This window comes from Desarmillaria tabescens, assembly GCF_030435595.1.
Source record: "Desarmillaria tabescens strain CCBAS 213 chromosome Unknown EV420scaffold_2, whole genome shotgun sequence".
In the NCBI taxonomy this organism is placed as follows: domain Eukaryota; kingdom Fungi; phylum Basidiomycota; class Agaricomycetes; order Agaricales; family Physalacriaceae; genus Desarmillaria; species Desarmillaria tabescens.
The window spans coordinates 1,439,199-1,465,346 of record NW_026848301.1 but is presented as its reverse complement, the minus strand read 5'-3'; the positions used below and the strand labels follow the sequence as shown (position 1 = coordinate 1,465,346).

The following is a 26,148-nucleotide window of genomic DNA, read 5'->3' as shown; positions in this document are numbered from 1 at the left end:
CCTAAAGCAGCAAGTCTGAGCGTCACAACCGCATATATTTGACTTTCTTCGGGCTTCAACGCATTAATTATACGGCTCTGTAGCTCTCATCCAGCGAAGACAAGGATTTTACCACTGAAGCAGAATGCGACACAGCTGCTGTTCGGAGTATTATCTACATATGACCTTCCTCAAACCTGCCTTCTAGGATCGGACCTCGGACCGATAGATATTGGGCGGTGATTGCCTTTTTCGATTTTTGCCTCTTACATTGTCCTCAGAGGATGAACGTATCGACAGCCTACATAGCGGCCTCCACGAATCGGTTCTGTCAAGCTGCTGATGCTTCGCAAGCTTCACTTATCGCGTTTGGCTCCGCGAATCTAGTTTGTCTCTGGGACCTCACTGTACGGAATACCTACTTCATCACCCAACCGCGTCGTTGACAGTGATCCACTACCCAGGGAGATCCTGATCCAGGTCCTTATCAAACATTACCTGGCCACGAAGGGACTGTGACCAGCGTCAAGTTCGTCTCAGATGATTCGTTTGTTACTGCCGACGACAAGGGTATGGTGATATATTGGACAAGAGATGGGTTACATGATCAGGTGTGGCCGTCTGCTATCTTCGCCTCAACTCTTCGTTTCAATGGTTCTTTCAGTGGAGGTCAAGTAAGGTTCAAGCACACCCGAAAGCAGTCTCGTCCTTATGTGTTCATCATGAGTGTCTTGCGACGGGCTCTTCTGATTCTTCAGTCAAAATTTGGAAAGTAGGAACAGGTATCTGGGAGTTATCTTTAACGTGTGATCTCCCCTTGACAAAGAACAGATGAGGTGGTCGAGGTCCAATCCATACCACTGAAGGGCAAATATCCACTGTCTATCGCCCTTTCTTTCCTTCCTCAGTCTGAAAGTATGTGACCGAACAGCTCAGAATTATGCGTGTATCTGAGAGCATATCCACAGGTCTTATCCTCGCCATTGCATGTACAGATCGAAATATTCAAATCTGGACAAGGTCCGACGACACAGCAAGTCCCTTTTACCATCTTATGATGTCGCGCTAACACTACCTTTACAGTTCATAAAATCTGCTGTACTTTCCGGACATGATGACTGGGCCCGATGCCTTGCGTTCCGACCTTCACTTCAAGAAAGCGAGCCCTTGGTTCTCGCGTCAGGATCTCAGGACACGACTATCAGGCTGTGGAATATCGAACCTTACAAACGCGAGACCGGGAAATCTTCCTCGGCGTCTGCAGATGCTCTAAGTGATGAACTTTTGGATGCTTTCGAAGCTTCTCTGGGTGAACTAGCTGATGCCGAAGAGGGTGGCCGTCAGATTTCTTTGAAACGACATATTTTGACCGTCAAGACATCCGCCTCCGGGTAAGATGGGGTTCCTTCCTAACTATGGTTTTTGTTTATTCTTTCTTGTTTTCAGTTCTCAACAGTTCTCAATCACTTTTGATGCACTCCTTGTTGGTCATGAAGCAGGTGTCACTTCTCTCAGTTGGCGGCCGGCAACATCAGCATCGTCGACAGCGACTCTACTATCTTCGTCCACTGATTCTTCCGTTATCCTTTGGTCTCCGTCAACGGTGCTAACCTCTTCACATGATACGTCCACTGCGATCTGGATCAATCGGCAGCGATTTGGGGACATTGGCGGGCAGCGCTTGGGCGGATTTGTCGGAGGTCTATGGGGTAAAGAGGGTTCTGAGGCATTCGCCTGGGGTTGGTCCGGTGGCTGGAGGAGATGGCGGTGTTCTGCTGATGAAAAGGAAACTTGGACTGAAGTGCATGCAATCACTGGACACAGCGGGCCCGTTCGGGGAATCTGTTGGAGCCCTGATGGGCAGTTCTTGATATCAGCTGGGTCAGTGTGTTCATTTTTGAAGGCCGTTGAGTACTGATATCTAGAGTGCCAGATTGGATCAGACTACACGTATACATGGTCCTATAACACACCAAAATGGTCGCACAACATGGCATGAGCTCGCCAGACCGCAAGTCCACGGGTACGATCTTCTGGGGGTAAGCTTTTTAGACAACCTCAAGTTTGTTAGTATCGCGGATGAGAAAGTGGCGAGAGTGTTTGAGGCTCCGCGAAGTTTCATAGATGTGGTAGAAGCACTGGGTGTTGCACGATTTTCCGCTGCTGATGTAAAGTTATCTTTTTTTTCGGTCTGCTCTCCGTGCTAAAGTTATCATAAACACAGCATCAACGTCCATCCCGAGCTAGCGTTCCGCCCCTGGGTTTGTCGAACAAAGCCACCGCTGATGGTCGGTTACTGTAACTTGTCAAATTTGAGAGTTTAACTTACGTTCGATTCTATTCAGCCTCTACGACCGTTGATGAAGCTTCCCCATCCACTCGGCCTCTGGAAGGGGAACTTGCCGCCACTACTCTTTGGCCAGAAATAGAAAAGGTATTTGGACATGGATACGAGGTAATGTCTGTCGGCCGGTGCAAATGGAGGGATATTTACTTTGCCTTATAGTCCATCACTATTGCTACGTCCAACTCACGCAGTCTGGTAGCGACTGCTTGTAAGTCAACGTCACCAGAGCACTCTGTCATTCGTATATGGGACATAGAAACCTGGCAACCATTCGGAGAACCTCTCGCCGGGCATTCACTGACTGTCACGCGGATAGCATTCAGTCCTGACGACCAATTTTTACTGTCTGTTTCCAGGGACAGAACATGGCGTCTGTTCCGAAGGAACGATTCGACTCCAGGTAAGCCACTGTTGCAGCCTTGGTAATAAAGAGCACGGCTCACGCAACGTGCCTAGGTTATAGCGCAGCAGCCGCAGACAAAAGTCACTCTCGAATCATTTGGGACTGTGCATGGGCACATGAAGGCGATGTTTTCGTTACGGCGTCTCGCGATAAGACGGTAAGGGTTGTGTCATCTATTGTTTCCATGCATTGACATCGTGTAGGTTAAAATATGGCAGTCTGGCACTGATGGAAATTGGAAAGCTATTGTTAACATCAAAGTGGCGGAGGCCGCAACGGCTGTTGAAATCTCGACTGTTGACAAACAAAATAGGTTCGTCATTTCGGTTCTTTTTGAGATCATCTTTCACTGTTATGTTAGACGGTACCTTGCTATCGGCCTTGAAACCGGAGAAATACTGGTGTATTCAAACACGATCCCAACAACAGATTGGCGGCATCAATTGACAGTAAATGCTGGGTGCGAAAATTTTGTCCTTGACAGATGAGCAGACAGTATTAACTGACCTATAGCATGGCGCATGTCAACCATATTCACCGCCTCAGTTGGCGACCTTCCGCGGTTGAAGTTACTCGGAAAGAGCTCGCTAGCTGTAGTGAAGATGGTACATTGAAAATAGTAATCGTCCACATGAGTATGGATTGATAACCATCCAAATGGAATGAAATGAGAGCTGCTATACAGTGGTGAGAGAAATAAGGGGATGAAACTAGTAATGAAACAATCTGGGAGGCGCGCAGGTGCAGTATAAGGGTATCGAACAGTGAGATGCGAGTATAATAGGCGTAGCAGACGACGATAGAAGACGAATAGAGCATTGTGCGATAGGGATACAAGAACACAGAATGGTGATCAATTTAGACAATGTCACGGAGACTGATAGGAACTTCAGGCTGTAGGCAATGTCAGAGACGAATGAAGGATAACAGATAATAGGCTTACGCATTTGATTCTAGAAAGATGAAAAACAGTCAGTATTTGTATAGCATAAAGAGAGGCGAAACGCATTACTTGTGGAAACACTCGATGGATCGGAGCATCTCGACGTCACCACCTGTAGCAGTTACGAAGTTGATTATGACCCCTCCACGGGAGTAATTATTAGGTGCGACGGCAGGGGCAATGCTAGAAGAGGGCGATGAGAATCAATGTGTTTGTAGGTCGATCGTACTCACCGATGAGTGTACTCCTCGACGGCTTTCGGTAAATCTGGCGCGAAAATTAAGTTAAATCGACGAGAAAAAGATCCGCACGCACCATAATTTATAATCAATGGAATTTGAGATATTTCTTGAACGTGAACATCGTAAATAACAAGAATTTTTGTTACAGGTTGTCTCATGACAACAGAGGGCGAGCTCTTAAACTTGCTCAGAGCAGCCAATTTGGTCGTAGAATTCATATCGCCATGCTATGCATAATGTTAATGAAGCCATGACAGTGAGAGGAACAGACTGCCGTACCAGAGGAATAGCCTCCAAACCACGACTAGCCAATTTATACACAACCGCATCTAACGCGGTGACACCGCCAACATGAACGATGGCCTGCGCAACATCGACATCATCGAGTATATCAGCGAGCGCATCGAGCTTCCATTCGCGAGCTTGCACGCTCTCGGCACTAGAAGTGCTTCTTCCTGATCCGATTATTCCTAGGCCGCCTTCAACATGAGAAGGATCAGAGCGCCCACCAGCAGTGAACGCCAGATACAAATAGAACTGTCGAAGACCACGGAAATTTGGTGATGTCTCGATGTTGGTCACCGTACCATCCCGGCGTACAAGGACTCTGACAGGCTCCTTCAGTTGAATGGCTGTTGCCAAGTTCAAAACGTCCTGAGGGACGGTGTTAGAGAACAGCGCCGTCTGGCGTTCGGCAGATTGTTGACCCTCTCCAACTTGAGGGCTAGAACGTCCCTCGGCGTCTGAGACCGGTGTGCCGCCTAAAGTAGACATCTTCCTGGCTGGGGGACCCGGGACAGGCGAATTATTCGATGAGCTACCCGAAGGAGTGGGCGTCACCGAACCTGGCGGGCGTGAACGAGCAGGAGGTAGCAATTTCACAATATTGAATACGAATTCGTGCATATTGCGCGCGATGAGCTGGTCTACCTCGTCGAGCACAAGGAAACGGACATCTGAACCATCGAGACCACCCGGCGTCGTAAACAGAGCGTGTAATTTCTGGGGTGTGCCGCAAACCACTTGAGGTTTGTTGGAAAGGACTAGCTGCAGCTCGGCATGGAAGTCTTTGACGGCACCTACAGCCAACACGGATCTGACGCCTATACCAGATCCCAGGTCACGAATCATGCGGTGAGCTTGCGTGGCTTGATCTACAGTGGTAGATATCATAAGGACCACCGGTTTCAGACTATCGGAGTGGGTCAGTGCCGTCTGGATAGCCGGAATGACATATGCCGCGATCCGTTCTTGGGTTGGCGGCGCTTGAGCAATGATATCTGATCCCCTCAAGAGGAATGGTAACGCCCGTTGCTGTATTTTGTTTGGAGGACCCACACTATGATAATGACATTAGCACAAAGACTGGGCGTCAAGGAATGGGAAATGATTACCCAAAAGAGTTCAATGAAACCTGGAGCTCAGGTGCCAGCGAAAGTTGTTCCCACTTGGTAATCATTGGGCCAGAATCGCGTGGAGAGTTCGAATCATTTGGATCCAACATCTATGAAAAAAGATATGATCAGAGAAGGAACGAACCGCTGGGGAAAGAAACAGACCCCAGCTGAATCACGGCGCATAAGACTTGAAACGGAGCGTCGTTTGTCACGAGAAAATACTTCCTGACGCCCGATTGTCGTTTCGGGAGGACGCACGGGTAGATCAAGGGTTCCGGTAGACCAAGTACGCATGGGGGGATTTGGAAGACGAGGCGAAGGTCGCATATCCGGACGGTTGGGCAATCCGTGGCCCAGTGCGCTAACATTAGGCTGCTGGGAAGACAGGAAATCTAGGTTTGACGTATGAGCTTTGGGAGGACCAATGAGACCGCCATTGGGCAAGCCAGATACTGGCGGCGGCGGGACATGTTGTGTCTGGAGTGCAATAAGCTGACCAACGGACGAAGTGAGAGTATTTAGACGTTGAGAAATCGAAGTAATGTCCTCAGAAGGAGGGACCTGGTTAGGGGCAATATTGCCCAAGGAAGCGCGGGGTGCATTCATGGGGTTTGCATAACTTGGCCTACGACCATTGCTTGCAAAGGGGTCCTTGAATTCCGGCTGTATATTGCTAGCAGTGGCAGTGGAGCGATCCACGAGTATGTTGACTTTGCGGTGCAATTCACCAAGATCCCTGTGAATTTCCCGAGTGGAATATTCACATCGGACGAGGCGATCCAGTATATCGTGAAGTAAGGGAGAAGCCTTGAGCTGCGCTTCAAAGGAATGTCCATCTGAACCAGAGTTGAGGTGGCTGCCGGAATCGAGAGACGACACGGGGGACGAGGAGGTAGGACCGCTGATGATGGGGTGAGATGATCCGTTAAGGCCAGGAACGACGGGGGGCGTCGAAAAACGTTCTCGAGGCTGCTGTTGCACTGGAAAAAAGGGTGATCCAACGGCTGCACTGCTGTCCTGGCTGAGAGGTCCAGGGGTAGTAACATTGTCCTCCCCCTCTGGCAATGACTCCAGACTGCCCATTAGGCTAGCCTCCCGAGAGACTCGGTTCTCTATGACAGGATACGGTCTTCCCGCTTCCACCTGGCGGAAGGAAGGCGACCGTCGCGGCAAATCGAAAGGAGACTTAAAAGTGCTCTGCATGTTAGCTAGGTCGTCTTGTGGCGGGCTGGGAGAAGACCTAGCGGTACGGAATTCTGTAGGCGAAACGGATACGGAAGACATTGACGAAAATGAGCTACGATTTGGTTCGCTGGAACGAAAGGGATGTCGTCGAAAAGTTAAGTCGCCTTCGTCGTCACTGGTGCGGACGTTGCCTGGGAAGAAGGGCATCGAGGCAGGATTGAGCGCAGCGCTCCTTGCCATGATACTCGACGACGACGCTGATACTCGAGCTGGCAGGAATCAATTCACAGACGAACAAAAGGCGCCAATAAGGCCAATTTGGTGAGGATGGCGGTTTGTAAGCTGGTGATGTCGAGACAATGGCGCATATGATGTGGCAAGAGGTCCGTTCTCGCCGCTGGCGGTCGTGCTAGAATTTCCTAGGGTGATCCCATGCAGGAAGGATAGTTGCTCGACGTTGGGCACAGCGACAGGGATGCTTCTTGTGAAAGGTAAGACAGTGGAAGGTCCCAATGCGGCACGTTCGGGAGCTGTGTGGACCGCCATGTGGAAATTCAGTCTAACTCCTAATAGCATTCTGAACTTAATATGGCGACATTCAATGCATTCTACCAAGTACATGCTACCGTCTTCTACACAATGGTCTTGGGAAATCCTACCCCAACCACCATATTCACGTCGGGGGACGGGTCAGGCAAAATAAGAGTTCCCTGCTCTCGGTAGGGTCTGTAAACGAGATCAGAGAGGCGACGTCAACACACAGAAAAATCTTACATAGAACGACGAGGACCAGCACCGTTTGTCTGCTTGGAATCCTTATTTTTAGACATATCTGGTGAATGATCAAGAAAGGCCTTCCTCATACAATCTCCGACGTACTGGCAATATATCTCCTCACTTCCGGCAGCAATCGTCTGGAGATAGTAATCTGGAGCAAAAATGATGAGAGATAACCAAGGAAACGATGCTCAAGGTGATCACCTGCAGCGTCACGCCCTTGAACTTGGTAGGCTTGGAAAGCGCTTTATGAACAGCAGTATGGCTGTAGAATTCGACGGTGGCATAGTAGATGCTCGGAGTATAGCCAGGCCCACGGGATTCCATCGGCACTGGACATCCTTGACTGCACCGAATTTCAAGGCTACGAACTTTGCCACAGTTAGAGGAAAAGAAGTTATAGAGCTCGTCGTAAGCGAAAGTAGGAGGGACCTAAGAACTGTGTTCAGAATGTTGTTCGCGTGTTGTCGGTAAAGTATTTATACATTCCCCACAAAGATAACGGGATGGGCTTTTAGACCGCGACGAACCATGGCGAGCATGCGCTCTTTCTCAATCTCGTCGCGTTCTGCTTGGGTGAGGGGTTGCGGTTTGGGCTTCTCAGTAGAATCTGGTTCTTGCACTGGAGCTCCAGAAGTGTATAAGTAGCCCTGCACCAAAAGTCAGATGACGTCGACCAGAAGCAATGCACTAACCTGAGCTAGTCGCCCTGCCTTCTTGACTCCTTCCTTGGATAACAGAGACCAATGGATGCGAACCATCTAGAAGGGCAAGGAAGGCGCAACACAAAATGAGAGGGATTTGGGAACGAGAGAATATTAGAGACACGGGAAGACCGAGTAAATACTGAGGTTGGACTTGAGGACAACGACGAATCGTCAATGGACTGACTGCCTCCATTTTATACCAGTTCTATGTCGCAACCTCGACTTTTACAAACAATTGGTTTGAAGCAAAAAGGTAAGATAAGACTCCATTGAGGAACAAGAACAATGTTCTTTACCATTGTCAGCTAGGTGCCACGCGTAAAAAGGACATTGTCGAACAAAGTCAACATTGCTCTGGAACCTTGTCGGATCCGCGCGACGGACTGTCACGTTGGTGGGTGAATAACGGCACGTGGAACAGTCACATCTGCGTGACATCTCTCTCCTCTCTTTATGGCCTCCCAACATGTCGTCGCCTCAACGTATCGCTCTATTCTTCGTGAACTGAGAAAATCAGTCAGCCTGTTCTGCTAGTATATGGCTCCAGTATTGATGACTTACAGGCGCCTTCCAAACGAAACGTCGTCAATCCCTTGCTCGTCTAGTTTTCGATCCATTTTAGAAGGATACCGGCAATCTGGGAACGAGCGCGTCTTGGAGGATGTTCAAAATGCTGTAGCACTCATGCAAGCTTCGAGGCAACACAAGGTGCGTCTCAATATCGTCGAGATTTTTTTCTGTATTCATGGTTCCGCAGTTCCTCTTGGACAGATACAATCCCTTGATAGACCTGACAGCGGAAGAGAGAATTCATGCTACCGCTCGGCGAGTTGGCCTCGACATGCCTGTAACCCACCAGCCCGAATAGATGTTGTACCGTTTACTCGTTCTTCTCATCCACTATTCCAGCACAAACAGGACAAAACAAATGAAAATCTTTTGACTCGGATGTGCCTCAAAATTGGCTACCGATACCTCAGAATGGCCGCTACATCCACCAAAGTGCTCAAATGCGACTCTGCTTCCATTTTCTTCGATTCTGCATCAGAAGAGCCTACGATAACCTCTCCAGATACACTAGCTTCTCTACAAATCGCCGCCCGTCATCTCCATGATCTTCAGCCAGTCGCATTCCCTACCGAGACCGTGTATGGCCTCGGTGCTCTAGCTTTAAATTCGATAGCAGCATCCCGCATATTCGCAATCAAAGGCCGTCCATCAGATAACCCTCTTATCGTGCATGTATCATCGTTCAAGATGCTCCGTTCAATCATACCCTCCGATTTCACGCTTCCAGCGACATATCGAATTCTTATGAGACACTTCTGGCCTGGAGCATTGACCCTTCTTTTTCCCAGTGACCCTAATGTTGTTCCATCCATAATCACAGCAAATCATCCCACAGTTGCCATCCGAATGCCTTCACACCCCGTCGCCAGAGCCTTGATAGCTGTTGCTGATGCCCCGCTGGCAGCACCCAGTGCAAATAGTTCAGGGAAGCCCAGTCCAACGCGCGCAGAGCATGTCTTACGCGATCACAATGGCAGACTTAGTATCATTTTAGACGGAGGCCCTTGTGATGTGGGGGTGGAGAGCACAGTTGTCGATGGTTTACAACCTGATGGCAATATTCGCGTACTCCGACCGGGAGGTGTTACTATTGAGGATATGTCCCGAGTTCTGCAGCAAGAACTGGATGGCGCGACATGTATGCCACAAATTTTGGTGCATCGACGCGACTATGCAGACCAGGAGTTAGAACAAGCACCAACTACGCCGGGTATGAAATACAGACACTATTCCCCATCGGTACCGGTGACACTACTCTTCACGCGTTCCCCAGTCCCAGCAGGAGAACAAAGCTATAACGCTTCGGAATATCTGGCAGCCCTGTCGCACAATAGTGATCGCTCACGCCCCATCAAGGTCGGACTATTAACACCGACTGATTCCGTCCTCGGAACTTTCACGTTACCTAATGGAATAGAATGGCGTCGTTTTTTCCTGGGGCCTCTCAGCAACCCTGCGGTCACCGCCCAAAAGCTGTTCAATGGTTTGCTCACGTTAGAGGAGGAAGGGGTGGACCTAATACTCATCGAGGAAATAGAGGAGTTCAAGGAGGGCCTTGCTGTGATGAATCGCGTCAGGAAAGCCGCTGGCGAACTCAAATACCTGTCCTTTTAGAGGACCGATACGTTATCGCAAGTCAATTTCGGTTTTAAGTGGACTTCTGCTGATACCTTTAGATTTATAGGTACATAGCAGCTCTAGATAGGCGTCGAACAAAGCAAATGTAGACTCAAGTAGATCCCTGTACTCGCTTCCAGAATGCACCGCCATGTTACGCTAGGAGCCAAGTCCTGTCACTGTCCTGTCCCAATCAATCCTCATGTTCCTAATCGACGTTTTCCATATCGTGCGGCGGTGCGCCGCAAAACGCGTGTTCGGCCTTTTTGCCGGCTTGCTTTGTCTCCTCATGTGACTTGAAAGGCGATATCTCTTTCAGATAGTCGCGTGTCCTGAGCCTTTGCTGAAAACTTCGTTTTGGGTCAGACTGAACCTGTCTTCCCAAAGCGTCAATTGACATCGGCAAAGAATATAAAAGTCGGTTGTCAACATGAAAGAGAAGGGTCTTTCGCGTGCACTTCACCAGCCACTCACAAAGTTTAATCTGCTTCCACTTTATTCCTTAACCTCAAGATGCAACGTACGTGTTAGGACCGTCCTTATGTGGAGAGAAGTTAATGTTCCTTTGTGTATCGATTAGATATGCCGAGTCTATTCAACTCTACTTGGTCCTTCCAGAATCAGCATGCGCAAGATCGTTACTCGCCTCCTACTGAAGAGCTCGATAACCTTTCTTTGTCGGGGATTCATTTGGCACGATCAGCGCGTAGCACTCACGCGCATGAATCTCTGAACGCGTTGGACATTGCTCAGAACAAAGGTCTTCTTGATGTGGCCCCTACCCCAGGTTCCTACCCTTCGACGCCCTTTGTTCTTTCACGCTCCACTCTAGCTACGCCTGCCCTAGAGAACAATTCGATGCCATCGCCCGCTCTTACATTTCATCATATGCATCCCCCGACGCCCCATATCCATCCATCCGCCACTCCACTTGAGCCTTCTGCAGATGAATATTCGATGCCATTATCCCCGTCTTCCCAGGACACGGGCAACAGTCTCGGCCTCCATCACATGCACGCAGCGGCACTGCTCCCAACGCCAGTATCGAAATCACCTTCCACCCCAGAGCCGGAACCGGAGATAGACAATGCGCCCGACCTCGTCACCAAGCCCAAAATCCCTCGCCCACCCAATGCCTTCATACTCTATCGTTCGCACATCCTCAAAAAAATACGCGAGAAACAGCCAAAACCCAAGAATAAAAATCAGCAGTTTTTCAGTCGGGTTGCCGGGGAAGCGTGGAATCGTACCACCCTCGAGGAGCGTCAGCCCTTCATAGCAGAGGCAAAGAAGGCGCTAGAGGCTCATCACAAGAAGTATCCTAACTATAAGTTCTCGCCTCAGCGCAAGGGTTCCAGGATGAAAGGCCGTCTAGGAAGCGATCAGGAGACTGGGGCCGACGATACAGAGTCGATCACCAATTTTGTGGAGAATGTCCTCGGTATACAAGACAAGGTTGTTCAAGAAAAGCCCCGTAGGTGTCGTAGGAAAGGTCGTACTCAGCACTCTGAGGCATCCACCAGCCGAGTCCACACTGCATCGTCGCAATCTGCGACTGTCCCAGCATCGCCTGCCACGGCCTACCACGCGTTTGAACTAGAGCCAATGCAACCAACTCCTTTTGTTTTCGTACCGCATTATGAACATTGGATGGGTTTAGTGGGTGCTCCTCCACAACACATTCCTCCTTTTGATACCGGAATCAACACAGTACCTTCGCTTCCGTCTATCCCTCAAGTGTTTCCCACTTATCATAATACCTCTGGGCAAGGACTGACTCCAGCTACCTTCCCCCATTTCTTGACTATGACACAAATGTCGCCGGTTCCGTTCGGTTCTGCCTGGTACCACTGGGATTGACAATGCGACATCGCTGCCTGCTACCGCTCCAGCATCTCCAGTCAGTCATCACTCGGCTGAGCTGGGACCTGCCCCGGCGCCCTTCATCCCTTCGTCGACCATGCCGCATACATCGCTCGATTCGTTTGGTTATCCTGTCGACCACCCGATGCTCATTGCACCTCGACGTCCTTCGAGCTCTCAAGGTTTCTTTCGTCAGCTTGAACGCGGAGACGTCATTTCCCGTCCAGCTTCTACAGTCCCTGCAGTTTCTTATCCCAGTGACGTAGTCCATGATCATGTCATGGTTAGTTACCGTTTGCTCCTTTGAGTTCTATTTCATGATGCTGACACCGTTGAATGCAGCATTCATACATGTGGAATAGGACTTTTAACCTCGCGGGGGATGGTTTTACTCTCCCCAGTGCCGACGACCCGTGGGACAAGTTAGTGGATCTGTCCGATGACGCTCAAGTATAATCACCACACTGGTCTTGAATAATTGTATGATTATCATGTACGTTCTCCCATCCTCTTTGTTCGCGAGACTTTGTATATTTCGGAGTAAGAATGCGTGTTCGTAGTAAATAGTTTCAATGTAGTGAAAGTATATTAAATATTTATCAGTTATAACTTACCTTCGGAGGTTTGCATGAGAATGTTCCAAGGATGTATATAGTGTAGTATTGGCATTTCTGCTACCTCATACAATATACCTACGAACAGAAAAAGTGTATCTCAAGGGATACCGGGACGTCGATCGTTCATCGATAGTAATACTCTTCGTAATGATCAGAACTCAAGCAACGATCATAACTGTTATAATCTGTATCTTCAATTGTATGGCCTTAACATAAGGTTAGTGTTGTGCTCCTGGCAGTCTCGATTAGAATAGCATCGACACAGGATCATGACGCAACCTCTCACCTCTACTACAGCATTGTAACCTTCGTGAGCAGCTGTTCAACTTTGTCGTCGAGGATCTGAGCAGCGGCTTTGAGTTCTGTGTTATCCCCCAACGCCATCACAGAGGACGGTAGATGATATACGATATCCGTCCCACTACGGTCCGCCTTTTCCAGGATTAGAAGACGAGGGGGGATGTTAAGGGAGGCTCGAAGGTCATGCCTCAGCATTGTTTCGGCGATGACCGGATTTCCAATGGTGTAAACTATCGCCGTCGGGACATTTTCATTGTAGGTTTTCATCCAAACAGAGTGATTGGTTTGGAAGAAGAACCTAAACACGTTAATCACTCAAACACGACAGCGATGGAATACTTATTGCTTACAAGAAATCGTTACCATTGGCCATTTTCTTCAAGCCTTCTTCAAATGTTTCTTTAGGGACGCCAGACTTGAGAAAAGGGATCAATCCAGTAGATTGTTCCCTGTTAACTTCTTTGTCAAGACGGTGCAAAACCTCTGAAACGGGCAAAGGAGTGGTGAATGTGACCAGCTGAGCGGTAAACGAGGCAATTGTCTTGGACATAGCAGAACAGTAAGACGATGGGTGTGATGGGGGCTTCCGGATACATTCATGTCAGGTATTTAAAGCGATCAGGACGGGCCGAGTGCAGTAGAAAGTAGTAGACGACGGTGACTAGTAAGCATTCCCAAAGTTCCCTCGGGGAACGACCAACGATTTAGAAAGTCCGACCTGTACGAGAAGTCGGTGTTATCCTCACCCAGCTGAGTGTACCAGCGAACGAACACATCAGTGCGAACATTGGGAATTTGAGAAGAAAAGGAGAAAATGATCGCCGGAAAACGATGTGACCTGTGTGACATACCTTGCCTTGCATACCTTTTCTGCCCCTTACGCTCTAACTGCTGATTACCATGAAGCGCAGGACCGACGTAGCCTTTCAGGCGCCCAACAAGCGGCCAAAAGTATTAGATGATGATGAAGACACTTCCAGCGATGACAGTGATGCTGGAGATGAACATCGTCAAATTCAGCCCTCCGATGAAGAAATACCTGCCGGAGAACTGAGCAGCTTATCCCGCTTCAAAACAAAAGATACCTCACAACCGAAACCTGCTCTGACCGCCACGACTTCAAAACATACCTCCTTCTCAGACTTGGGAGTATCTAGACCACTGCAGGCCGCCCTCACCTCCATGTCAATACGAACGCCAACAGAAGTTCAGGCAGCGTGTATACCTCCTCTCTTGTCAGGTGCAGCCTTCATCACTTTCTTTTTACTTTCATACTTACATGTTACAGGCAGGGACTGTATCGGAAACGCGAAAACGGGTTCAGGAAAGACCATCGCATTCGCCCTACCCATACTCCAAAAACTTGCTATAGACCCCTACGGGATATTTGCGCTAGTATTAACACCCACTCGGTAGGTTACTGTACCTCACTCGGTACTCACGTTCTCTTATTCATCGTAGCTTGTAGAGAGTTGGCCTTTCAAATTTCGGAACAGTTTGCAGTGCTTGGATCTGCGTTGAACATTCGCACGTCCGTCATTGTTGGAGGTATGGATATGATGGCTCAAAGTTTGGAACTTGGGAACCGCCCCCACGTTGTCATTGCAACACCAGGCCGTCTCGTTGACCATTTGAACAGCGGAAGCGGGGAATGGAATCTGTCACGGGTGAAATTTTTGGTACGCTCTATAATTTCTGAGGTTTCCGGGACTAATGGCATCGCATTCAGGTCTTAGATGAAGCAGATCGTCTTCTTACACCAACTTTCGCACCGGAGCTTGCCCATCTTTTCGGGGTTCTTCCCAAATCACGGCAGACATGCTTATTCACCGCGACCATGACCGATTCAATAGAAAACCTAGCTAATGCAGAACCGCAACCCGGGAAACAGAAACCATTCGTACACAGAATGTCCGAGACGTGCGTGTTTTGTCTTCTTTAATGTGCTGTTGTTCATGCTTCCGTAGTATTGAGACTGTGGCGACGCTAAAACAGCACTACCTTCTCGTGCCATCGCACGTTCGAGAATCCTATCTGTATTATTTGCTATGCAATCCGCCGGAGTCAACGTTACATATGCGGCGCGCACCACCTGAGCCGGTCAAAAAAATTGGGAAACCATCAAAGACCAAACGGGATAAAAAGAAATCAACGGATGAAGAAGATGTTCCGGAGCAACCGCCTCCAACAATTATATTTTGCAACCGTCCCCGAACAGCAGCCTATCTGACGCTTGTACTGAAGACTCTATCAATACGAAGTACAGCTTTACATTCGCGGCTGACGCAGCGGGAACGACTCTCATCACTCTCGTTGTTCCGGTCGTCGGTGGTACCCGTCCTGATATCAACGGACGTGGGTAGTCGTGGTCTCGATATTGAAGACGTTGCGCTGGTAATAAATTGGGACATGCCCATGGAGCCGGAGGAATACACGCACAGAGTTGGTAGAACAGCACGTGCAGGTAAAGGGGGTGTCGCTATCAGTTTTGTAACGGAACGTGACGAGGACCGAGTATTGCGGATAGAGGGTCGAATCAGTGAGCGACTTTGCCTCATATTTTTATATGTGTCTAACGGCTTTCGTAGACACGCAATTAACCGAGATGAACGTACCCGAGGCTCGAGTGCTAGAAAAATTAAATGCTGTGTCTACCGCCAAACGACTGGCGAATATGGTCAGTAATTCTTTATGCTTGGGAAATCAAAGGTTTACCATCGCGCACAGGAATTACATGACTCTGACTTTGGGAAACGCGAAAAAATACACAAAATCAAGCAGGGAGATTCCCGGTCCGAGTCAGGGACCAATCGTAGGGTATGATCGAGCGGAGCGATACTGCTGCGGTGACGCTGATAGCCAAGTGCTGATTAATTCAGTAAGAGTACTACATGTATACCTTTTACCAGGACCGTGTGACTGTCGGGCACATAATTGAGTTATATATAGCAGACGGGATTAGATAATCACTGCTTGATTGGTGTAGACTCGTGCAGGAATTTGGTTTGGCACCTGCTCCATCCTTTTTTCCCTCGCCTTCCCTACCGACATTTATTCCTTTCCTTGCCTTTCCTTATCATCTTCATTTCTGACGGAGAGTTGCTTCTCGAAATATTTGCTTATTTCGACACGCTTCTGGTTCCGACTGGTCTCAGCACCATGGACACTAACGAATGGGATTCGGTTCTCTCCTTCGCGTCGGAGCCGGTGGCTTTGAGCTCACCCGGTTTCTCCAGTACATGTGAGGGAAAGATACGCGTGGATCACGGCTCGGACGGGTCGCCAACGCAAGTCCCGACTCCACCGGTAACACCAATATGCTTCAATACTTGTTCTTTGGTCTCACAGTATATAGGAATCGATGAACGGCTCTCCAACAGCCGAAGGTACCTCAGAAGAAAACATCTTCGTTTCTGTCTCGACGACGTTCTATCCCGGCGCCCCAAACGACGCCCTACCGCCAGATATGACCCTTTTGTCGTCAGACTCGGTATTTTTCTACATTCATACTCACGTACTGCTTGGAGTTTCGAGTAATCGTTTCAAATCTTTGATTCCATTATCCACAACGACCAGCGCGAAGGAGCAGAATGTGGTCGTACATGTACCCGAGACAGCCCCGGTCCTCAACATCATTTTGCATACCGTGTATCGAATGTCCTGTATGCATTATTCACCCTCTTTCGATACTCTAGTGGCTGCAGTCCATCAGTTGCCAAGCTATGGTATCGATGTCATATCCCATATATCGCCATCCACGCCTCTCTACTCGCATCTGCTCTCACATGCCCCTCTGTTTCCCATGGATCTATATGCATTGGCGGCGTGTTACAATTTGTATGACCTCGCAGTATCAACATCATCTCATTTGTAAGTGTTCTTTCTTTTCTCGAGCAGAATCTAATTTTGTGTCCAGACTTTCATATCATCTTCCTGGACTCACCGACGAGCTCGTGGATCGAATTGGTCCAAGATACCTCAAGCGACTATTCTTCCTGCATATGGGGCGTACAGACGCATTAAAGCGGATATTGCTCCCTCCCCCTCATCCCCATCCTCCGACACCTTGGTGCGACTTTGAGGAACAGAAAAGGTTGTCCCGAGCATGGGCGCTTGCCTCTGCATATCTCGCATGGGAAGCTAGACCCGGTGTGTATTTCTTACGTGACTTGTTTCCTGTTTGGTGTGCTTATGTTCTATTTATTTCAGATCTCTCTGCAAGCACGCTAGAGAACGCCTTGGGCCCTCTAGCAGAGCATCTGTCGTGCCCTGCCTGCAAGGAGGCACTTACTATGCGCGTGAAGGATCTCGTCGTCCAGTGGAGTATAGTCAAACGTACGATCTAAGGCATCACACACTTCATCATGCCGTAACCTGCAACCGCTTTCGTTCTCCATGTTACGATAACCAAAAGATCACAGCCACAAGCTGCTCTTTATTAGATTCCGCATTGCGGCCTTCCATCATGGGACTTTCAAGCACTTGTATTATTATTCTGCTCTGTGGCCCATTCACGCAACTGACCACACATGTCATCTGTTCGTTCACGATACCATTCGAAACTGATCTGTATCACTGTCTGTTTACACTATCAACCATCAGGGCTTTCTCCTTCCAGGGACTACTTTCCTTTTCCCAGCCTCAAACCAGCCATCGGTTGTACATTATTCTTTTCCAGGCATATTTCTCTGTATCCAAATTCACTCGTCTAACAATACACGAATAGACCTGTATCACACTTTCGATCATGACATACTATCTCTCATCGATTCAAATTAGCGTAGAAAAGCATACAAACTGTAACCTGGGTATAAACATTTACATTACATCTACCGGGCCTTATCATCTGCTAAAATGGCATCGTTGAGTTCATCCAGCGGGGCCAGCTCCTTCTTGTCGACAAGATCAAACTAGAGAAAAGTCAGTTAAGATCATCGTGAGCAAGTGAATAAACCTACTTCGTTAATAAATAGGAAAAAATGCCTGTAGCTCGTATTGAGGTGGGCTAAAAGACAAAAGCATTAGTTTTGGGCAGATGATACGAGGTTTTGCAACACACCTTCTATACCCAGAGCGCATATATGATCAAAATGATTGCTATATATATGCGCATATACGCGGAACAAACGACGGACAATGGTCCGCACAGTGTCACGGAAGTTCTTGGGGAAAGGAACACCTAAAGGCGCCATGAGATTGGAACGAAACGAACGTATCACCATACCAATCTTGTTAGGAAATACTGCCTCGTCTTCAAGCAGGTTCTGTGCCCAGTTCATCAGAGCATCGACATATTCAGGGGCGGTAAGCTTTGTCGGACGTTTGTATTTGATGCCATCTTCCCACAAATACTCATATCTAGACGCCATGAGCGAAGCACAACCGAGATGGCAGTAGTTCAGACATACCTGGGTCCTGCAGACATTATGGGACACTGATCGCTTTCAGTATAACGACGGCACGGCGGTTGGTTGCAGTGCCCACCTCTTCGCGCGTGCAAAACTCAGTAATAGTTCCATACAGCATGTTCAGATGGTTAAAGAAATCGACGGCTGATGTAGACGATTAAGATGGATTCAAAGGATAATCAGCACAGACACGCACCGTGGACCGCTAACCATTCATTGGTGTCCTCGCCTTCGGGTAGCTGTACTGCGAGCCTGAGATTTCCGGATCCCTAAAGAATATCATAGTGCAGAAGTAGATTCAAATAAGCAGTGTACCTACCAGTGTAGCTTCGGCGTACTTTCTCAGCTGATATTGCTTAGTACCCTCAGGGACATCCTTCCGGGGCTTGAATGTGCGAGTTTTTCCGCTGAATGTAATAAATCAGCGCTTGAAATACTGATATTTCGAGTGTCGTACAGGCCAAAGAAAGAAGACATGGTGGTAGAGCACTAATGAGAGCAGAAGGGAAGCCAATAAGAAGGAGCACGTGGTCGAGCTGAGATCATTGATGATTCTTCGTTCTCCAAATTCAATTCATCCAGGAAGCCAGAAATTCGACCGACGTTTCCATTCAACTACTTGTTAAGGGTTACAACATACAAGAAGCGCTTGAGGGGTTCTTCCTATTATAATGTACGCGTGCTCAATCTGTCCTTTGCCAACTATCCTGATGCCCTACCACCCTCAGCACCCAATAGACCGCGTTTTTGACGGTTTGGACGAAGACTACGAAGGTTTGAGGAGATTATTTCTCGTGAAACAGCTTACTAACCGTATATTGTACTCGAAAAGCAGACGGCAATGACCAGGGCACTAACGAGGGAGCCGACGGTGTGTGGGAAGCGGTGATCATTTTTCTGCTGAAGCCTCGTTGACTCGCCGTAATGTTTTCAGCAGGAATCTACTTATACAGATGACGACGTTTTCGTCGATCTCATCAAAGAGTATGACGATTCGGAGGAGAGCCAAGATGGCGGCCAACAGGTTAAACCAGAAGGAAACCTTACACAACGTTTGCAGGCTGCTCAAGAGCCTGAGTTGGCAGCAGAATCTTCCACATCGTCGCTCGGAAAACGGCGCCATGATACTTCCACAGGGGATACTCCGCGAAAGCTAAGGCGACGGCTCTCCTCTGATGACCCCGATAATCCGTTTGTCGACAACGCTGTGGATCCAGACGAGCCTATCATAATCGTGGGGGACAATCTACTGTATCGACAGAATACTGATTCCATTCGTCTACCCAGGCTCACAATCCTCGGTATCAACTCTGCTTTGAAGCCCGCGATCTTCAATACGGCATACAGTATGAGATAGCGCGTCTTGTTTCTACGAATGTGATCGACTACTCCGATATATTAATCGATGTTCTTGGTCAATTCAAAGGAAAGTCGAACCATGATGGTGTTCCTCGTGTTGCTCAGGCTTTCAAGCAAGGTAATGATACGAAAGAATGATTCCTCAGTCTCATGAGATCTCATACTTTAGTCACGAACACGGTTGTTGGTGACACGACGTTTAGCAGAGAAAAAGAGGCCAAGGTAAGCTTCTCTCAGATCTTTTCGTCAATCCAGCTGAGATGGTGTTTAGAATCCATGGAAGGAACTGGACTTGGAGGAGGAGGCTTTGAAGAAAGACCCCAACGGCTGTCTCGGTTTCAATGAAACTAACGATGATTGGTATGGCGGGAAGGTAAACTTCCGAGGAAAACTGAAGAAAACGTCGGCAAAAGGATCCTCACCTTCCTTCAAAATCGTTCTCGAAAAAGCCGAGCTAGGGCCTTCTAACCGTTTCGCTCGAAAATTCGGTTCCAAATCTTTTCTTCGCATTAAAGTTACCAAAGAATGCCTTTCCTACGAGAAGGAGCTCGTCTTATTTTTCAAGCACCCGTTCATCTTGAATGGTTCTGTCTTTCGAGCGTTCTATGAAAAGGACAAGAATGTGTTTTTGTTTATGACCAACGAGGTTGTCGAAGGCTCCAAAATCTCCCCTCAGAATTTTCGACTTGATAGAATTTCTCTTATCGATTTTCTGGATTGGCATAATCCCATCACGAACAACATCAATCAGGTAAGTTTTTCTAGCTTTTCATAACACTGCCAGTGGTTGACCCCAGGCTAGACAATGACCAAGTGGTCGGCGCGATTCGCATTAGGCTTGTCCAATTCGGCTCCAGGAATATTGTTGGAGGCTAGACAGATTATGAAAATAGATGATGTCGGTAAGCGTAATCTTTCAAATACCCGGGAATTGTGTAACGGTTTATTCCATTAGTATCATCCCAGGGGTCAGACATGACTGACGGCGCAGGCCTGGCAAACAAGGCCGCACTATTGCAGCTGAAGAAGAAATTTGACTGGGATGACTGGCCTACGGCCATTCAGTGCCGAATAAACGGAAACAAGGTATCACCCAATTATTTATATGGACTCAGAACATCAATGACTTTTTTCGAGGGCCTGCTGTATCATTACCCTAGTGACGACAGCAACGAACCTCGCATCTGGATTCGACCGTCTCAAACGAAGATACAATACCCAGACTTGGAAGATCCAACTTTACGAATTATCGATGTCTTGCGATCATCCCACGCCCGCGTCTCCTGTCAGCTTTCGGCAGAAGTCATCATTAATTTATGGCACAATGGTGTACCAGCTTCGGCGTTTGAAACACTACTCCAGAAGGGACTCGAAGACAATATCGTCACTCCATTAATGACATGGGATGGGCCGAACGCCATGTTTGATCTGTGGTCTACTTTGTGTAAGCGGGGCGGGATTATGACAGCTCGCGCTGCACGGCGGGAAACAAGTATGGCGAGGGTCAGAGGCTACGGCGATCGCCAGACGGAAGAGTTTGACGATGACGATGAAGATGGTATTCGGCAACTCAATAATGAACGGTCTACCGCATGGTGGAGCGACGAAGTCTCGGGGTGTCCTTCTGTCCTTGAAGAAACAGCATGTTTCTCATCCCTTTGTTTGTTATCAGAGAATTAACACTTCCTTGTTCCAGGTCATGTATCTTCTCGACTCGGGCTTTACTCCGAAGAATTGTATGGTTCTGAAAGACAAGCTTCACCAGGTCATCAAGTCAGCCATCAATAACTACGTGAGGTCATACCGTATCGACGTCCCGATGTCAGTCACGGCGTTTATCGTCCCAGGTTAGCAACTTTTCTTTTTTGGGTAAGTACGTATTCAAAACGGTGGTTCCAGATCAGGACGGTGAATTAGAGGAAGGAGAAGTGTTCTTCAAGAGCTCAAGGCGTAACTTGATAGGTCCTGACGGGCTAGAAACTGACATGATCCTTGGAGAAGTCTTACTTACACGCCATCCATGCAAGCTTCCGACAGATGTAGTGAAATGGAGATGTGTAGATAAACCTCATTTGCGGAACAGGACGGATGTGATCATTCTACCAGTCAAAGGGTTACACCGCGCGGCCGAAATTCTTTCAGGAGGTAGGCTGTACCTTTTTTTATACACCAAAGATAACTTGTTGATGATAAATTCCAAGGTGACTATGATGGTGACAAGGGAGTCCTCATCTTCCAACCAGAGCTCGTGATGCCCTTTGTGAATCCGCCTTTTTCCTTGTCGTTGCCGCCTAGCAACTTGGAAAAGGACAACTTTGAGACAACGACCAACGAAACTGTTGCGGCTTTTCTCGATCGGATCCCCCGTGAATTGGTCAGCGCGGCAACATACATTCATGAAGTGCAAGAGTTTCTCCTTCGAGGCCTCACTGATATCTCGGTCGTTGGGGCATATTCCAACATGCATGATTTTTCGGCATATACGAGGGGTTATTCTCATCCTGAAACACTACGTTTGGCACATATGCAAGTGTTTTTCCCGATTCTGATAAAGCTTCCAATTAATTACCTCTTCATAGGTTTTGCCTTGTTCTTGACGGGGCGAAGACTGGCTTGAAGGTCTCGCCACATGTGCTTTCCAGGGATCGCAAGGAAAACGCACAAAAAATTCTTGAATGGAAGGAATTTTCAAAGGACCCCAAGGAAGTGTCTGCGGATGAAACCAATGCTGCTCGAGCCAAGCCACTTGCGGGCAAAAAATTCGTCATGGATGCCATCCAGGGTTACGCAAAAAAGCAAGGTGAAATCCAGCTGAGCAAGGTGGAGCAAAAAATGAAAGCCTGTTCCGCCTTCGTTGTAGATGAGGAGCTCACCGCGCCATGGAAAGAGGCATACGAGGTTGCAAAAAGGCCACAGAGCGGAGACAGGCTTAGAGATCTGGACGCTATCAAAAAGCACGTGCAAAACGTATACCAGAAACATCGCACCCAGCTCAACAACATCCATGGCAGGAAAAATGTGCACGCGTCGCCGAAGAAGGGGGCCGCGTTTACTGACCTACCGATTGAGGTCAGGCAAGACGAATTGAGAGCTCTGTCCCAGGAGTTTGCTGCGAAGCCTTTACCGGAGGAATTGGTGGCTACAACGTCGACGGAGGCGACCATTATTAAGGCTTCGTACGCGTATCTTTACGACGTGGAGCAACGTGCTAGTGCTGGAACGAAGTGGACGAGGTTTCCTTGGAATGTGGCAATGCGGGAACTGTGTGCGATCAAGACTCGTGCTACGGGGCGTGGGAAGCCACTGAATGGCGACTTTTATGAGAGAATGATGATCAAGGTTCGACGGTAGTCTTTGGATCCTTTCCAACTGTATTTTATAAATAATATGTACTTTTATTATCTATTCACTGGAATTCTGTTGTATCAAAGTTTTGCCATCCTGATTCCTGAGGCGCTTGAGACTTGGCTCTGTTAGATATTTGACCGGTAGAAGTTGTTTATTCGGGCACGGTACACGTAGAGAAACGCGCTTTCCCTCGTGCAACATGTACTGATTGGGGAGCATAGGCTCTGACGTCAGTCGTGACAGGCGTGACGGTAACCCTCTGTAATGATCAACTACATCCTCCTCGTTTCGCGGCAAGGTAGTCATTGTTGAAGCCATCGTTCGATGACGAGTTGAAATCTGTTGAACAGGAAAAGTCCGCCTCGCGAAATGGTTCACCACGATGCCACCCAAGGCCAAGGCAAAGATAGTCAAAGATGTCACCCAACTTGTATTAGCTCGCCGGACGAGGATGTGTAATTTCTTGGAATATAAAGGTACGCTAGTCTAACCTTTTGGAAGAGATAAAGTTCATTGTTGCTGCAGATACTAAGGTGGTGTACCGTCGATATGCGTCTTTATTCTTCGTGTGTGGAATTGGTTCAAGCGACAATGAGTTGGTGACGTTGGAGATCATTCATCGATACGTGGAAGTGTTGGATCGGTATTTCGGGAATGTAAGACCAGCCTTTTCGTAACTTTGAGATTCCCTGCCTGACAGCATTGTTAGGTTTGTGAATTGGATCTGTAGGTTGATGACTACCAATGAAAAGTCTTTGTTGAATGCCCATTCAGGATCTTCAACTTCCAGAAAGCCTATGCTGTACGTCAGTGGAAGACATGTCATACGAGTTCTGCTAACGTGTTCTGCTTAGATACTGGATGAGCTGATCATTTCTGGGGAGCTACAGGAGTCATCGAAGAAATCCGTGCTCCGTGTGGTATGTAGCTAGTTCCGGTTCCATGTGGTCTCTAACGCCCTTCTCAGGTAACGCAATCGGATACGGTGGAGGAGCAGGAAAACTCAGAAGACACGATAGGACGACTGGGATCACGCGTCGGTTAGACCCTCTTCGTATCTGGATTGAATTGAAGGCGTATCTTGAAATTTTTTTTTGTCAAGGTCCCATGATGTAGCGCAGGAGCTAGCCATTTCATAATTGCTAGAGTATCCCTGACTATACAGATACTGTTACAGGAAGTTTTCGACGGTAATATATATGCACGAGGAGTCACGGAAAAGACGGAAGGACATTAATACGAAAGTTATGGTTGGCCGTGGGTTGTGAGCGCCACCATCGGAAGCCCGGCCGCAATGTTCGGCCGAGTCGAGGCTTTTTTACCGGAAGTATTCTCTGATCCATTTGGGCTGAAATGGAACTGGAATTGAAACTACGAAGCAGTAACAGACGCCATGAACGGCGTAAGGACGTCTCTCAGCAGCCTTCTCAGTGTCAAGCACGAGTTACGACAAAGCGGGACACCGGAACAGGCTAAATTGGGACCAAATCTCTCCATATCATCCAATCGGAGGCGGTGCCTGGCGGGATCGCATTTAAATAAAAGGGCCCCGTTTTAGGTATAAATCCCTTCCATATAACCCTTTACCCAACCACCACCATCTCCTCGTCCTCGTCGCTCGCCATGTCCTTCGCCTACCACAACGATCTCCTTGCTCCCTACCTCGCCCTCCCCCAAGGCGAGAAAGTTCAGGCTGAATGTATGCATCTTATTTTCTCTCTCGAGTCACATCTAATCGTATCCCAGATGTCTGGATCGATGGCGACGGTGGTCTTCGCTCGAAGACTACGGTCAGTGTGGTGCCACCACTAACCCCGGATATCCCACTTATCGTTATTATATAGACCGTGAGCAAGAAGGTCACCGATATTGGCACCCTCCGTATCTGGGACTTTGACGGCTCCTCCACCAACCAAGCACCTGGCCATGACTCCGATGTGTATCTCCGCCCAGCTGCCATCTTCAAAGATCCCTTCCGTGGCGGTGACAACATCCTCGTTCTTGCTGAGACCTATAACAACGACGGAACCCCCAACAAAACAAATTTCCGCCATCACGCCAAGAAGGTCATGGATCAGGCAAAAGACTCCCAGCCTTGGTTCGGTCTTGAGCAGGAGTACACCCTCTTTGATCTCGATGATCACCCCTATGGATGGCCCAAGGGTGGTTTCCCAGGTCCTCAGGGACCCTATTACTGCGGTGCTGGTACGCCCATTACATTGGTATCATTGACATTGTGACTTAACCTTAATAATAGGTGCTGGCAAGGTCTTCGCCCGTGATGTGATTGAAGCCCACTACCGCGCATGCCTATATGCCGGTGTCAATATCAGTGGTATCAATGCCGAAGTCATGCCGTCTCAGTGGGAGTTCCAGATTGGTCCATGCGAGGGTATCTCGATGGGTGACCATCTCTGGATGGCTCGTTACCTCTTGGTGCGCATTGCGGAGCAGTGGGGCATCAAGGTTTCCTTCCACCCCAAGCCCCTAGCTGGTGACTGGAATGGCGCCGGTTGCCACACCAACTACAGTACCAAGGCCATGCGTGAGCCCGGAGGAATGCAGGCGATTGAGGCGGCGATTGAGAAGTTGAGCAAGAAGCATAACGAGCATATTGCTGTGTACGGAGAGGATAACGAGCTCAGGCTGACAGGTCGCCATGAAACCGGCCATATCAGCGAGTTCAGCTCTGGTGTTGCCAACCGTGGTGCTTCCATCCGTGTTCCTCGTCATGTTGCCGCCCAGGGATACGGTTATCTTGAGGACAGGCGTCCTGCTTCTAACATTGGTACGTTCTGGTCTTGATTGAAAATGATTGATGTTGATGATTTCATGGAACAGACCCTTACCGTGTCACCGGTATCATTGTTGAGACCACTGTCCTTGACAAGTAGATATTATGACGGTAGAATTAAAGTAGAAGACTTGTACAGAAAATGTTACGCTTTGTGTCGTGTTGTATTTTCGATTTTACTATGGAAGGACTCTGATCGAGCATATGCATTTCCTCTAATGGATGACTTTCCATAACGTTTAGAATGGGTTCTAAATTCAGATTTCGTTCTAGAGTGTGACTTGCCGACATG

The 26,148-nt window shown here is 48.3% G+C and overlaps 12 protein-coding genes across 12 annotated transcripts; 8 read left to right on the top strand and 4 right to left on the bottom strand.

Annotated features, from left to right (window-relative positions):
- The first annotated feature begins 6 nt into the window (after positions 1–6).
- On the top strand, positions 7–3,614 carry EV420DRAFT_455507 (WD40-repeat-containing domain protein). Its single transcript, XM_060482203.1, has 15 exons — positions 7–386; positions 444–590; positions 644–761; positions 811–894; positions 948–1,012; positions 1,063–1,370; positions 1,426–1,860; positions 1,913–2,147; positions 2,204–2,267; positions 2,325–2,434; positions 2,486–2,726; positions 2,783–2,886; positions 2,933–3,042; positions 3,091–3,189; positions 3,243–3,614. The coding sequence occupies exons 1-15, from the start codon at positions 264–266 to the stop codon at positions 3,373–3,375; spliced, it is 2,376 nt and encodes a 791-aa protein (XP_060338556.1). The 5' UTR covers positions 7–263; the 3' UTR covers positions 3,376–3,614.
- A 123-nt stretch (positions 3,615–3,737) lies between these two features.
- Positions 3,738–6,736, bottom strand: EV420DRAFT_1259264 (uncharacterized protein; the record flags this gene model as incomplete). Its single annotated transcript, XM_060466945.1, has 6 exons — positions 3,738–3,855; positions 3,906–3,939; positions 3,988–4,141; positions 4,194–5,253; positions 5,309–5,418; positions 5,474–6,736. The coding sequence occupies 6 exons, from the start codon at positions 6,734–6,736 to the stop codon at positions 3,738–3,740; spliced, it is 2,739 nt and encodes a 912-aa protein (XP_060338555.1).
- A 331-nt stretch (positions 6,737–7,067) lies between these two features.
- Positions 7,068–8,349, bottom strand: EV420DRAFT_1503611 (uncharacterized protein). Its single transcript, XM_060471191.1, has 7 exons — positions 8,277–8,349; positions 7,969–8,202; positions 7,759–7,923; positions 7,478–7,705; positions 7,376–7,424; positions 7,271–7,328; positions 7,068–7,222 (listed from the first exon to the last, which is right to left on the bottom strand). Exons 2-7 carry the CDS (start codon positions 8,032–8,034, stop codon positions 7,129–7,131), a joined length of 660 nt encoding a protein of 219 aa, XP_060338554.1. The 5' UTR covers positions 8,035–8,202; positions 8,277–8,349; the 3' UTR covers positions 7,068–7,128.
- Positions 8,350–8,433: 84 nt separating this feature from the next.
- Positions 8,434–10,158, top strand: EV420DRAFT_1325212 (YwlC protein; the record flags this gene model as incomplete). Its single annotated transcript, XM_060468735.1, has 4 exons — positions 8,434–8,504; positions 8,544–8,688; positions 8,738–8,827; positions 9,034–10,158. Coding segments are annotated over 4 exons (1,431 nt in total), but the record flags the coding sequence as incomplete, so codon positions are not given.
- Positions 10,159–10,680: 522 nt separating this feature from the next.
- On the top strand, positions 10,681–12,486 carry EV420DRAFT_1473981 (uncharacterized protein; the record flags this gene model as incomplete). The annotated part of the gene is made up of 4 exons (XM_060469182.1): positions 10,681–10,687; positions 10,748–12,011; positions 12,073–12,313; positions 12,373–12,486. The coding sequence occupies 4 exons, from the start codon at positions 10,681–10,683 to the stop codon at positions 12,484–12,486; spliced, it is 1,626 nt and encodes a 541-aa protein (XP_060338552.1).
- Positions 12,487–12,677: 191 nt separating this feature from the next.
- Positions 12,678–13,771, bottom strand: EV420DRAFT_1503605 (uncharacterized protein). The gene is made up of 3 exons (XM_060471190.1): positions 13,298–13,771; positions 12,934–13,245; positions 12,678–12,879 (listed from the first exon to the last, which is right to left on the bottom strand). The coding sequence occupies exons 1-2, from the start codon at positions 13,495–13,497 to the stop codon at positions 12,939–12,941; spliced, it is 507 nt and encodes a 168-aa protein (XP_060338551.1). The 5' UTR covers positions 13,498–13,771; the 3' UTR covers positions 12,678–12,879; positions 12,934–12,938.
- Positions 13,772–13,788: 17 nt separating this feature from the next.
- Positions 13,789–15,949, top strand: EV420DRAFT_1299624 (P-loop containing nucleoside triphosphate hydrolase protein). Its single transcript, XM_060468373.1, has 7 exons — positions 13,789–14,187; positions 14,236–14,359; positions 14,416–14,626; positions 14,677–14,867; positions 14,915–15,486; positions 15,536–15,624; positions 15,675–15,949. Exons 1-7 carry the CDS (start codon positions 13,848–13,850, stop codon positions 15,768–15,770), a joined length of 1,623 nt encoding a protein of 540 aa, XP_060338550.1. The 5' UTR covers positions 13,789–13,847; the 3' UTR covers positions 15,771–15,949.
- EV420DRAFT_1503602 (uncharacterized protein) lies at positions 15,950–17,699 on the top strand. Its single transcript, XM_060471189.1, has 4 exons — positions 15,950–16,253; positions 16,303–16,817; positions 16,864–17,096; positions 17,157–17,699. The coding sequence occupies exons 1-4, from the start codon at positions 16,107–16,109 to the stop codon at positions 17,291–17,293; spliced, it is 1,032 nt and encodes a 343-aa protein (XP_060338549.1). The 5' UTR covers positions 15,950–16,106; the 3' UTR covers positions 17,294–17,699.
- Positions 17,700–18,886, bottom strand: EV420DRAFT_1503593 (Mob1/phocein). The gene is made up of 9 exons (XM_060471188.1): positions 18,813–18,886; positions 18,675–18,762; positions 18,552–18,624; positions 18,432–18,499; positions 18,356–18,381; positions 18,172–18,305; positions 18,007–18,126; positions 17,906–17,952; positions 17,700–17,857 (listed from the first exon to the last, which is right to left on the bottom strand). Exons 1-9 carry the CDS (start codon positions 18,830–18,832, stop codon positions 17,777–17,779), a joined length of 657 nt encoding a protein of 218 aa, XP_060338548.1. The 5' UTR covers positions 18,833–18,886; the 3' UTR covers positions 17,700–17,776.
- Positions 18,887–19,065: 179 nt separating this feature from the next.
- EV420DRAFT_1635523 (RNA dependent RNA polymerase-domain-containing protein) lies at positions 19,066–23,065 on the top strand (the record flags this gene model as incomplete). Its single annotated transcript, XM_060476461.1, has 13 exons — positions 19,066–19,129; positions 19,191–19,240; positions 19,293–19,589; positions 19,643–19,832; positions 19,884–19,936; positions 19,986–20,465; positions 20,517–20,616; positions 20,670–20,800; positions 20,852–21,322; positions 21,387–21,561; positions 21,614–21,859; positions 21,916–22,246; positions 22,294–23,065. The coding sequence occupies 13 exons, from the start codon at positions 19,066–19,068 to the stop codon at positions 23,063–23,065; spliced, it is 3,360 nt and encodes a 1,119-aa protein (XP_060338547.1).
- Positions 23,066–23,144: 79 nt separating this feature from the next.
- EV420DRAFT_1325200 (AP complex, mu/sigma subunit) lies at positions 23,145–24,622 on the top strand. Its single transcript, XM_060468734.1, has 8 exons — positions 23,145–23,360; positions 23,413–23,538; positions 23,588–23,718; positions 23,772–23,788; positions 23,837–23,864; positions 23,917–23,982; positions 24,030–24,102; positions 24,165–24,622. The coding sequence occupies exons 1-8, from the start codon at positions 23,327–23,329 to the stop codon at positions 24,176–24,178; spliced, it is 489 nt and encodes a 162-aa protein (XP_060338546.1). The 5' UTR covers positions 23,145–23,326; the 3' UTR covers positions 24,179–24,622.
- Positions 24,623–26,136, top strand: EV420DRAFT_1325198 (uncharacterized protein). The gene is made up of 5 exons (XM_060468733.1): positions 24,623–24,761; positions 24,809–24,852; positions 24,907–25,267; positions 25,320–25,850; positions 25,904–26,136. Exons 1-5 carry the CDS (start codon positions 24,686–24,688, stop codon positions 25,954–25,956), a joined length of 1,065 nt encoding a protein of 354 aa, XP_060338545.1. The 5' UTR covers positions 24,623–24,685; the 3' UTR covers positions 25,957–26,136.
- Positions 26,137–26,148: the final 12 nt, after the last annotated feature.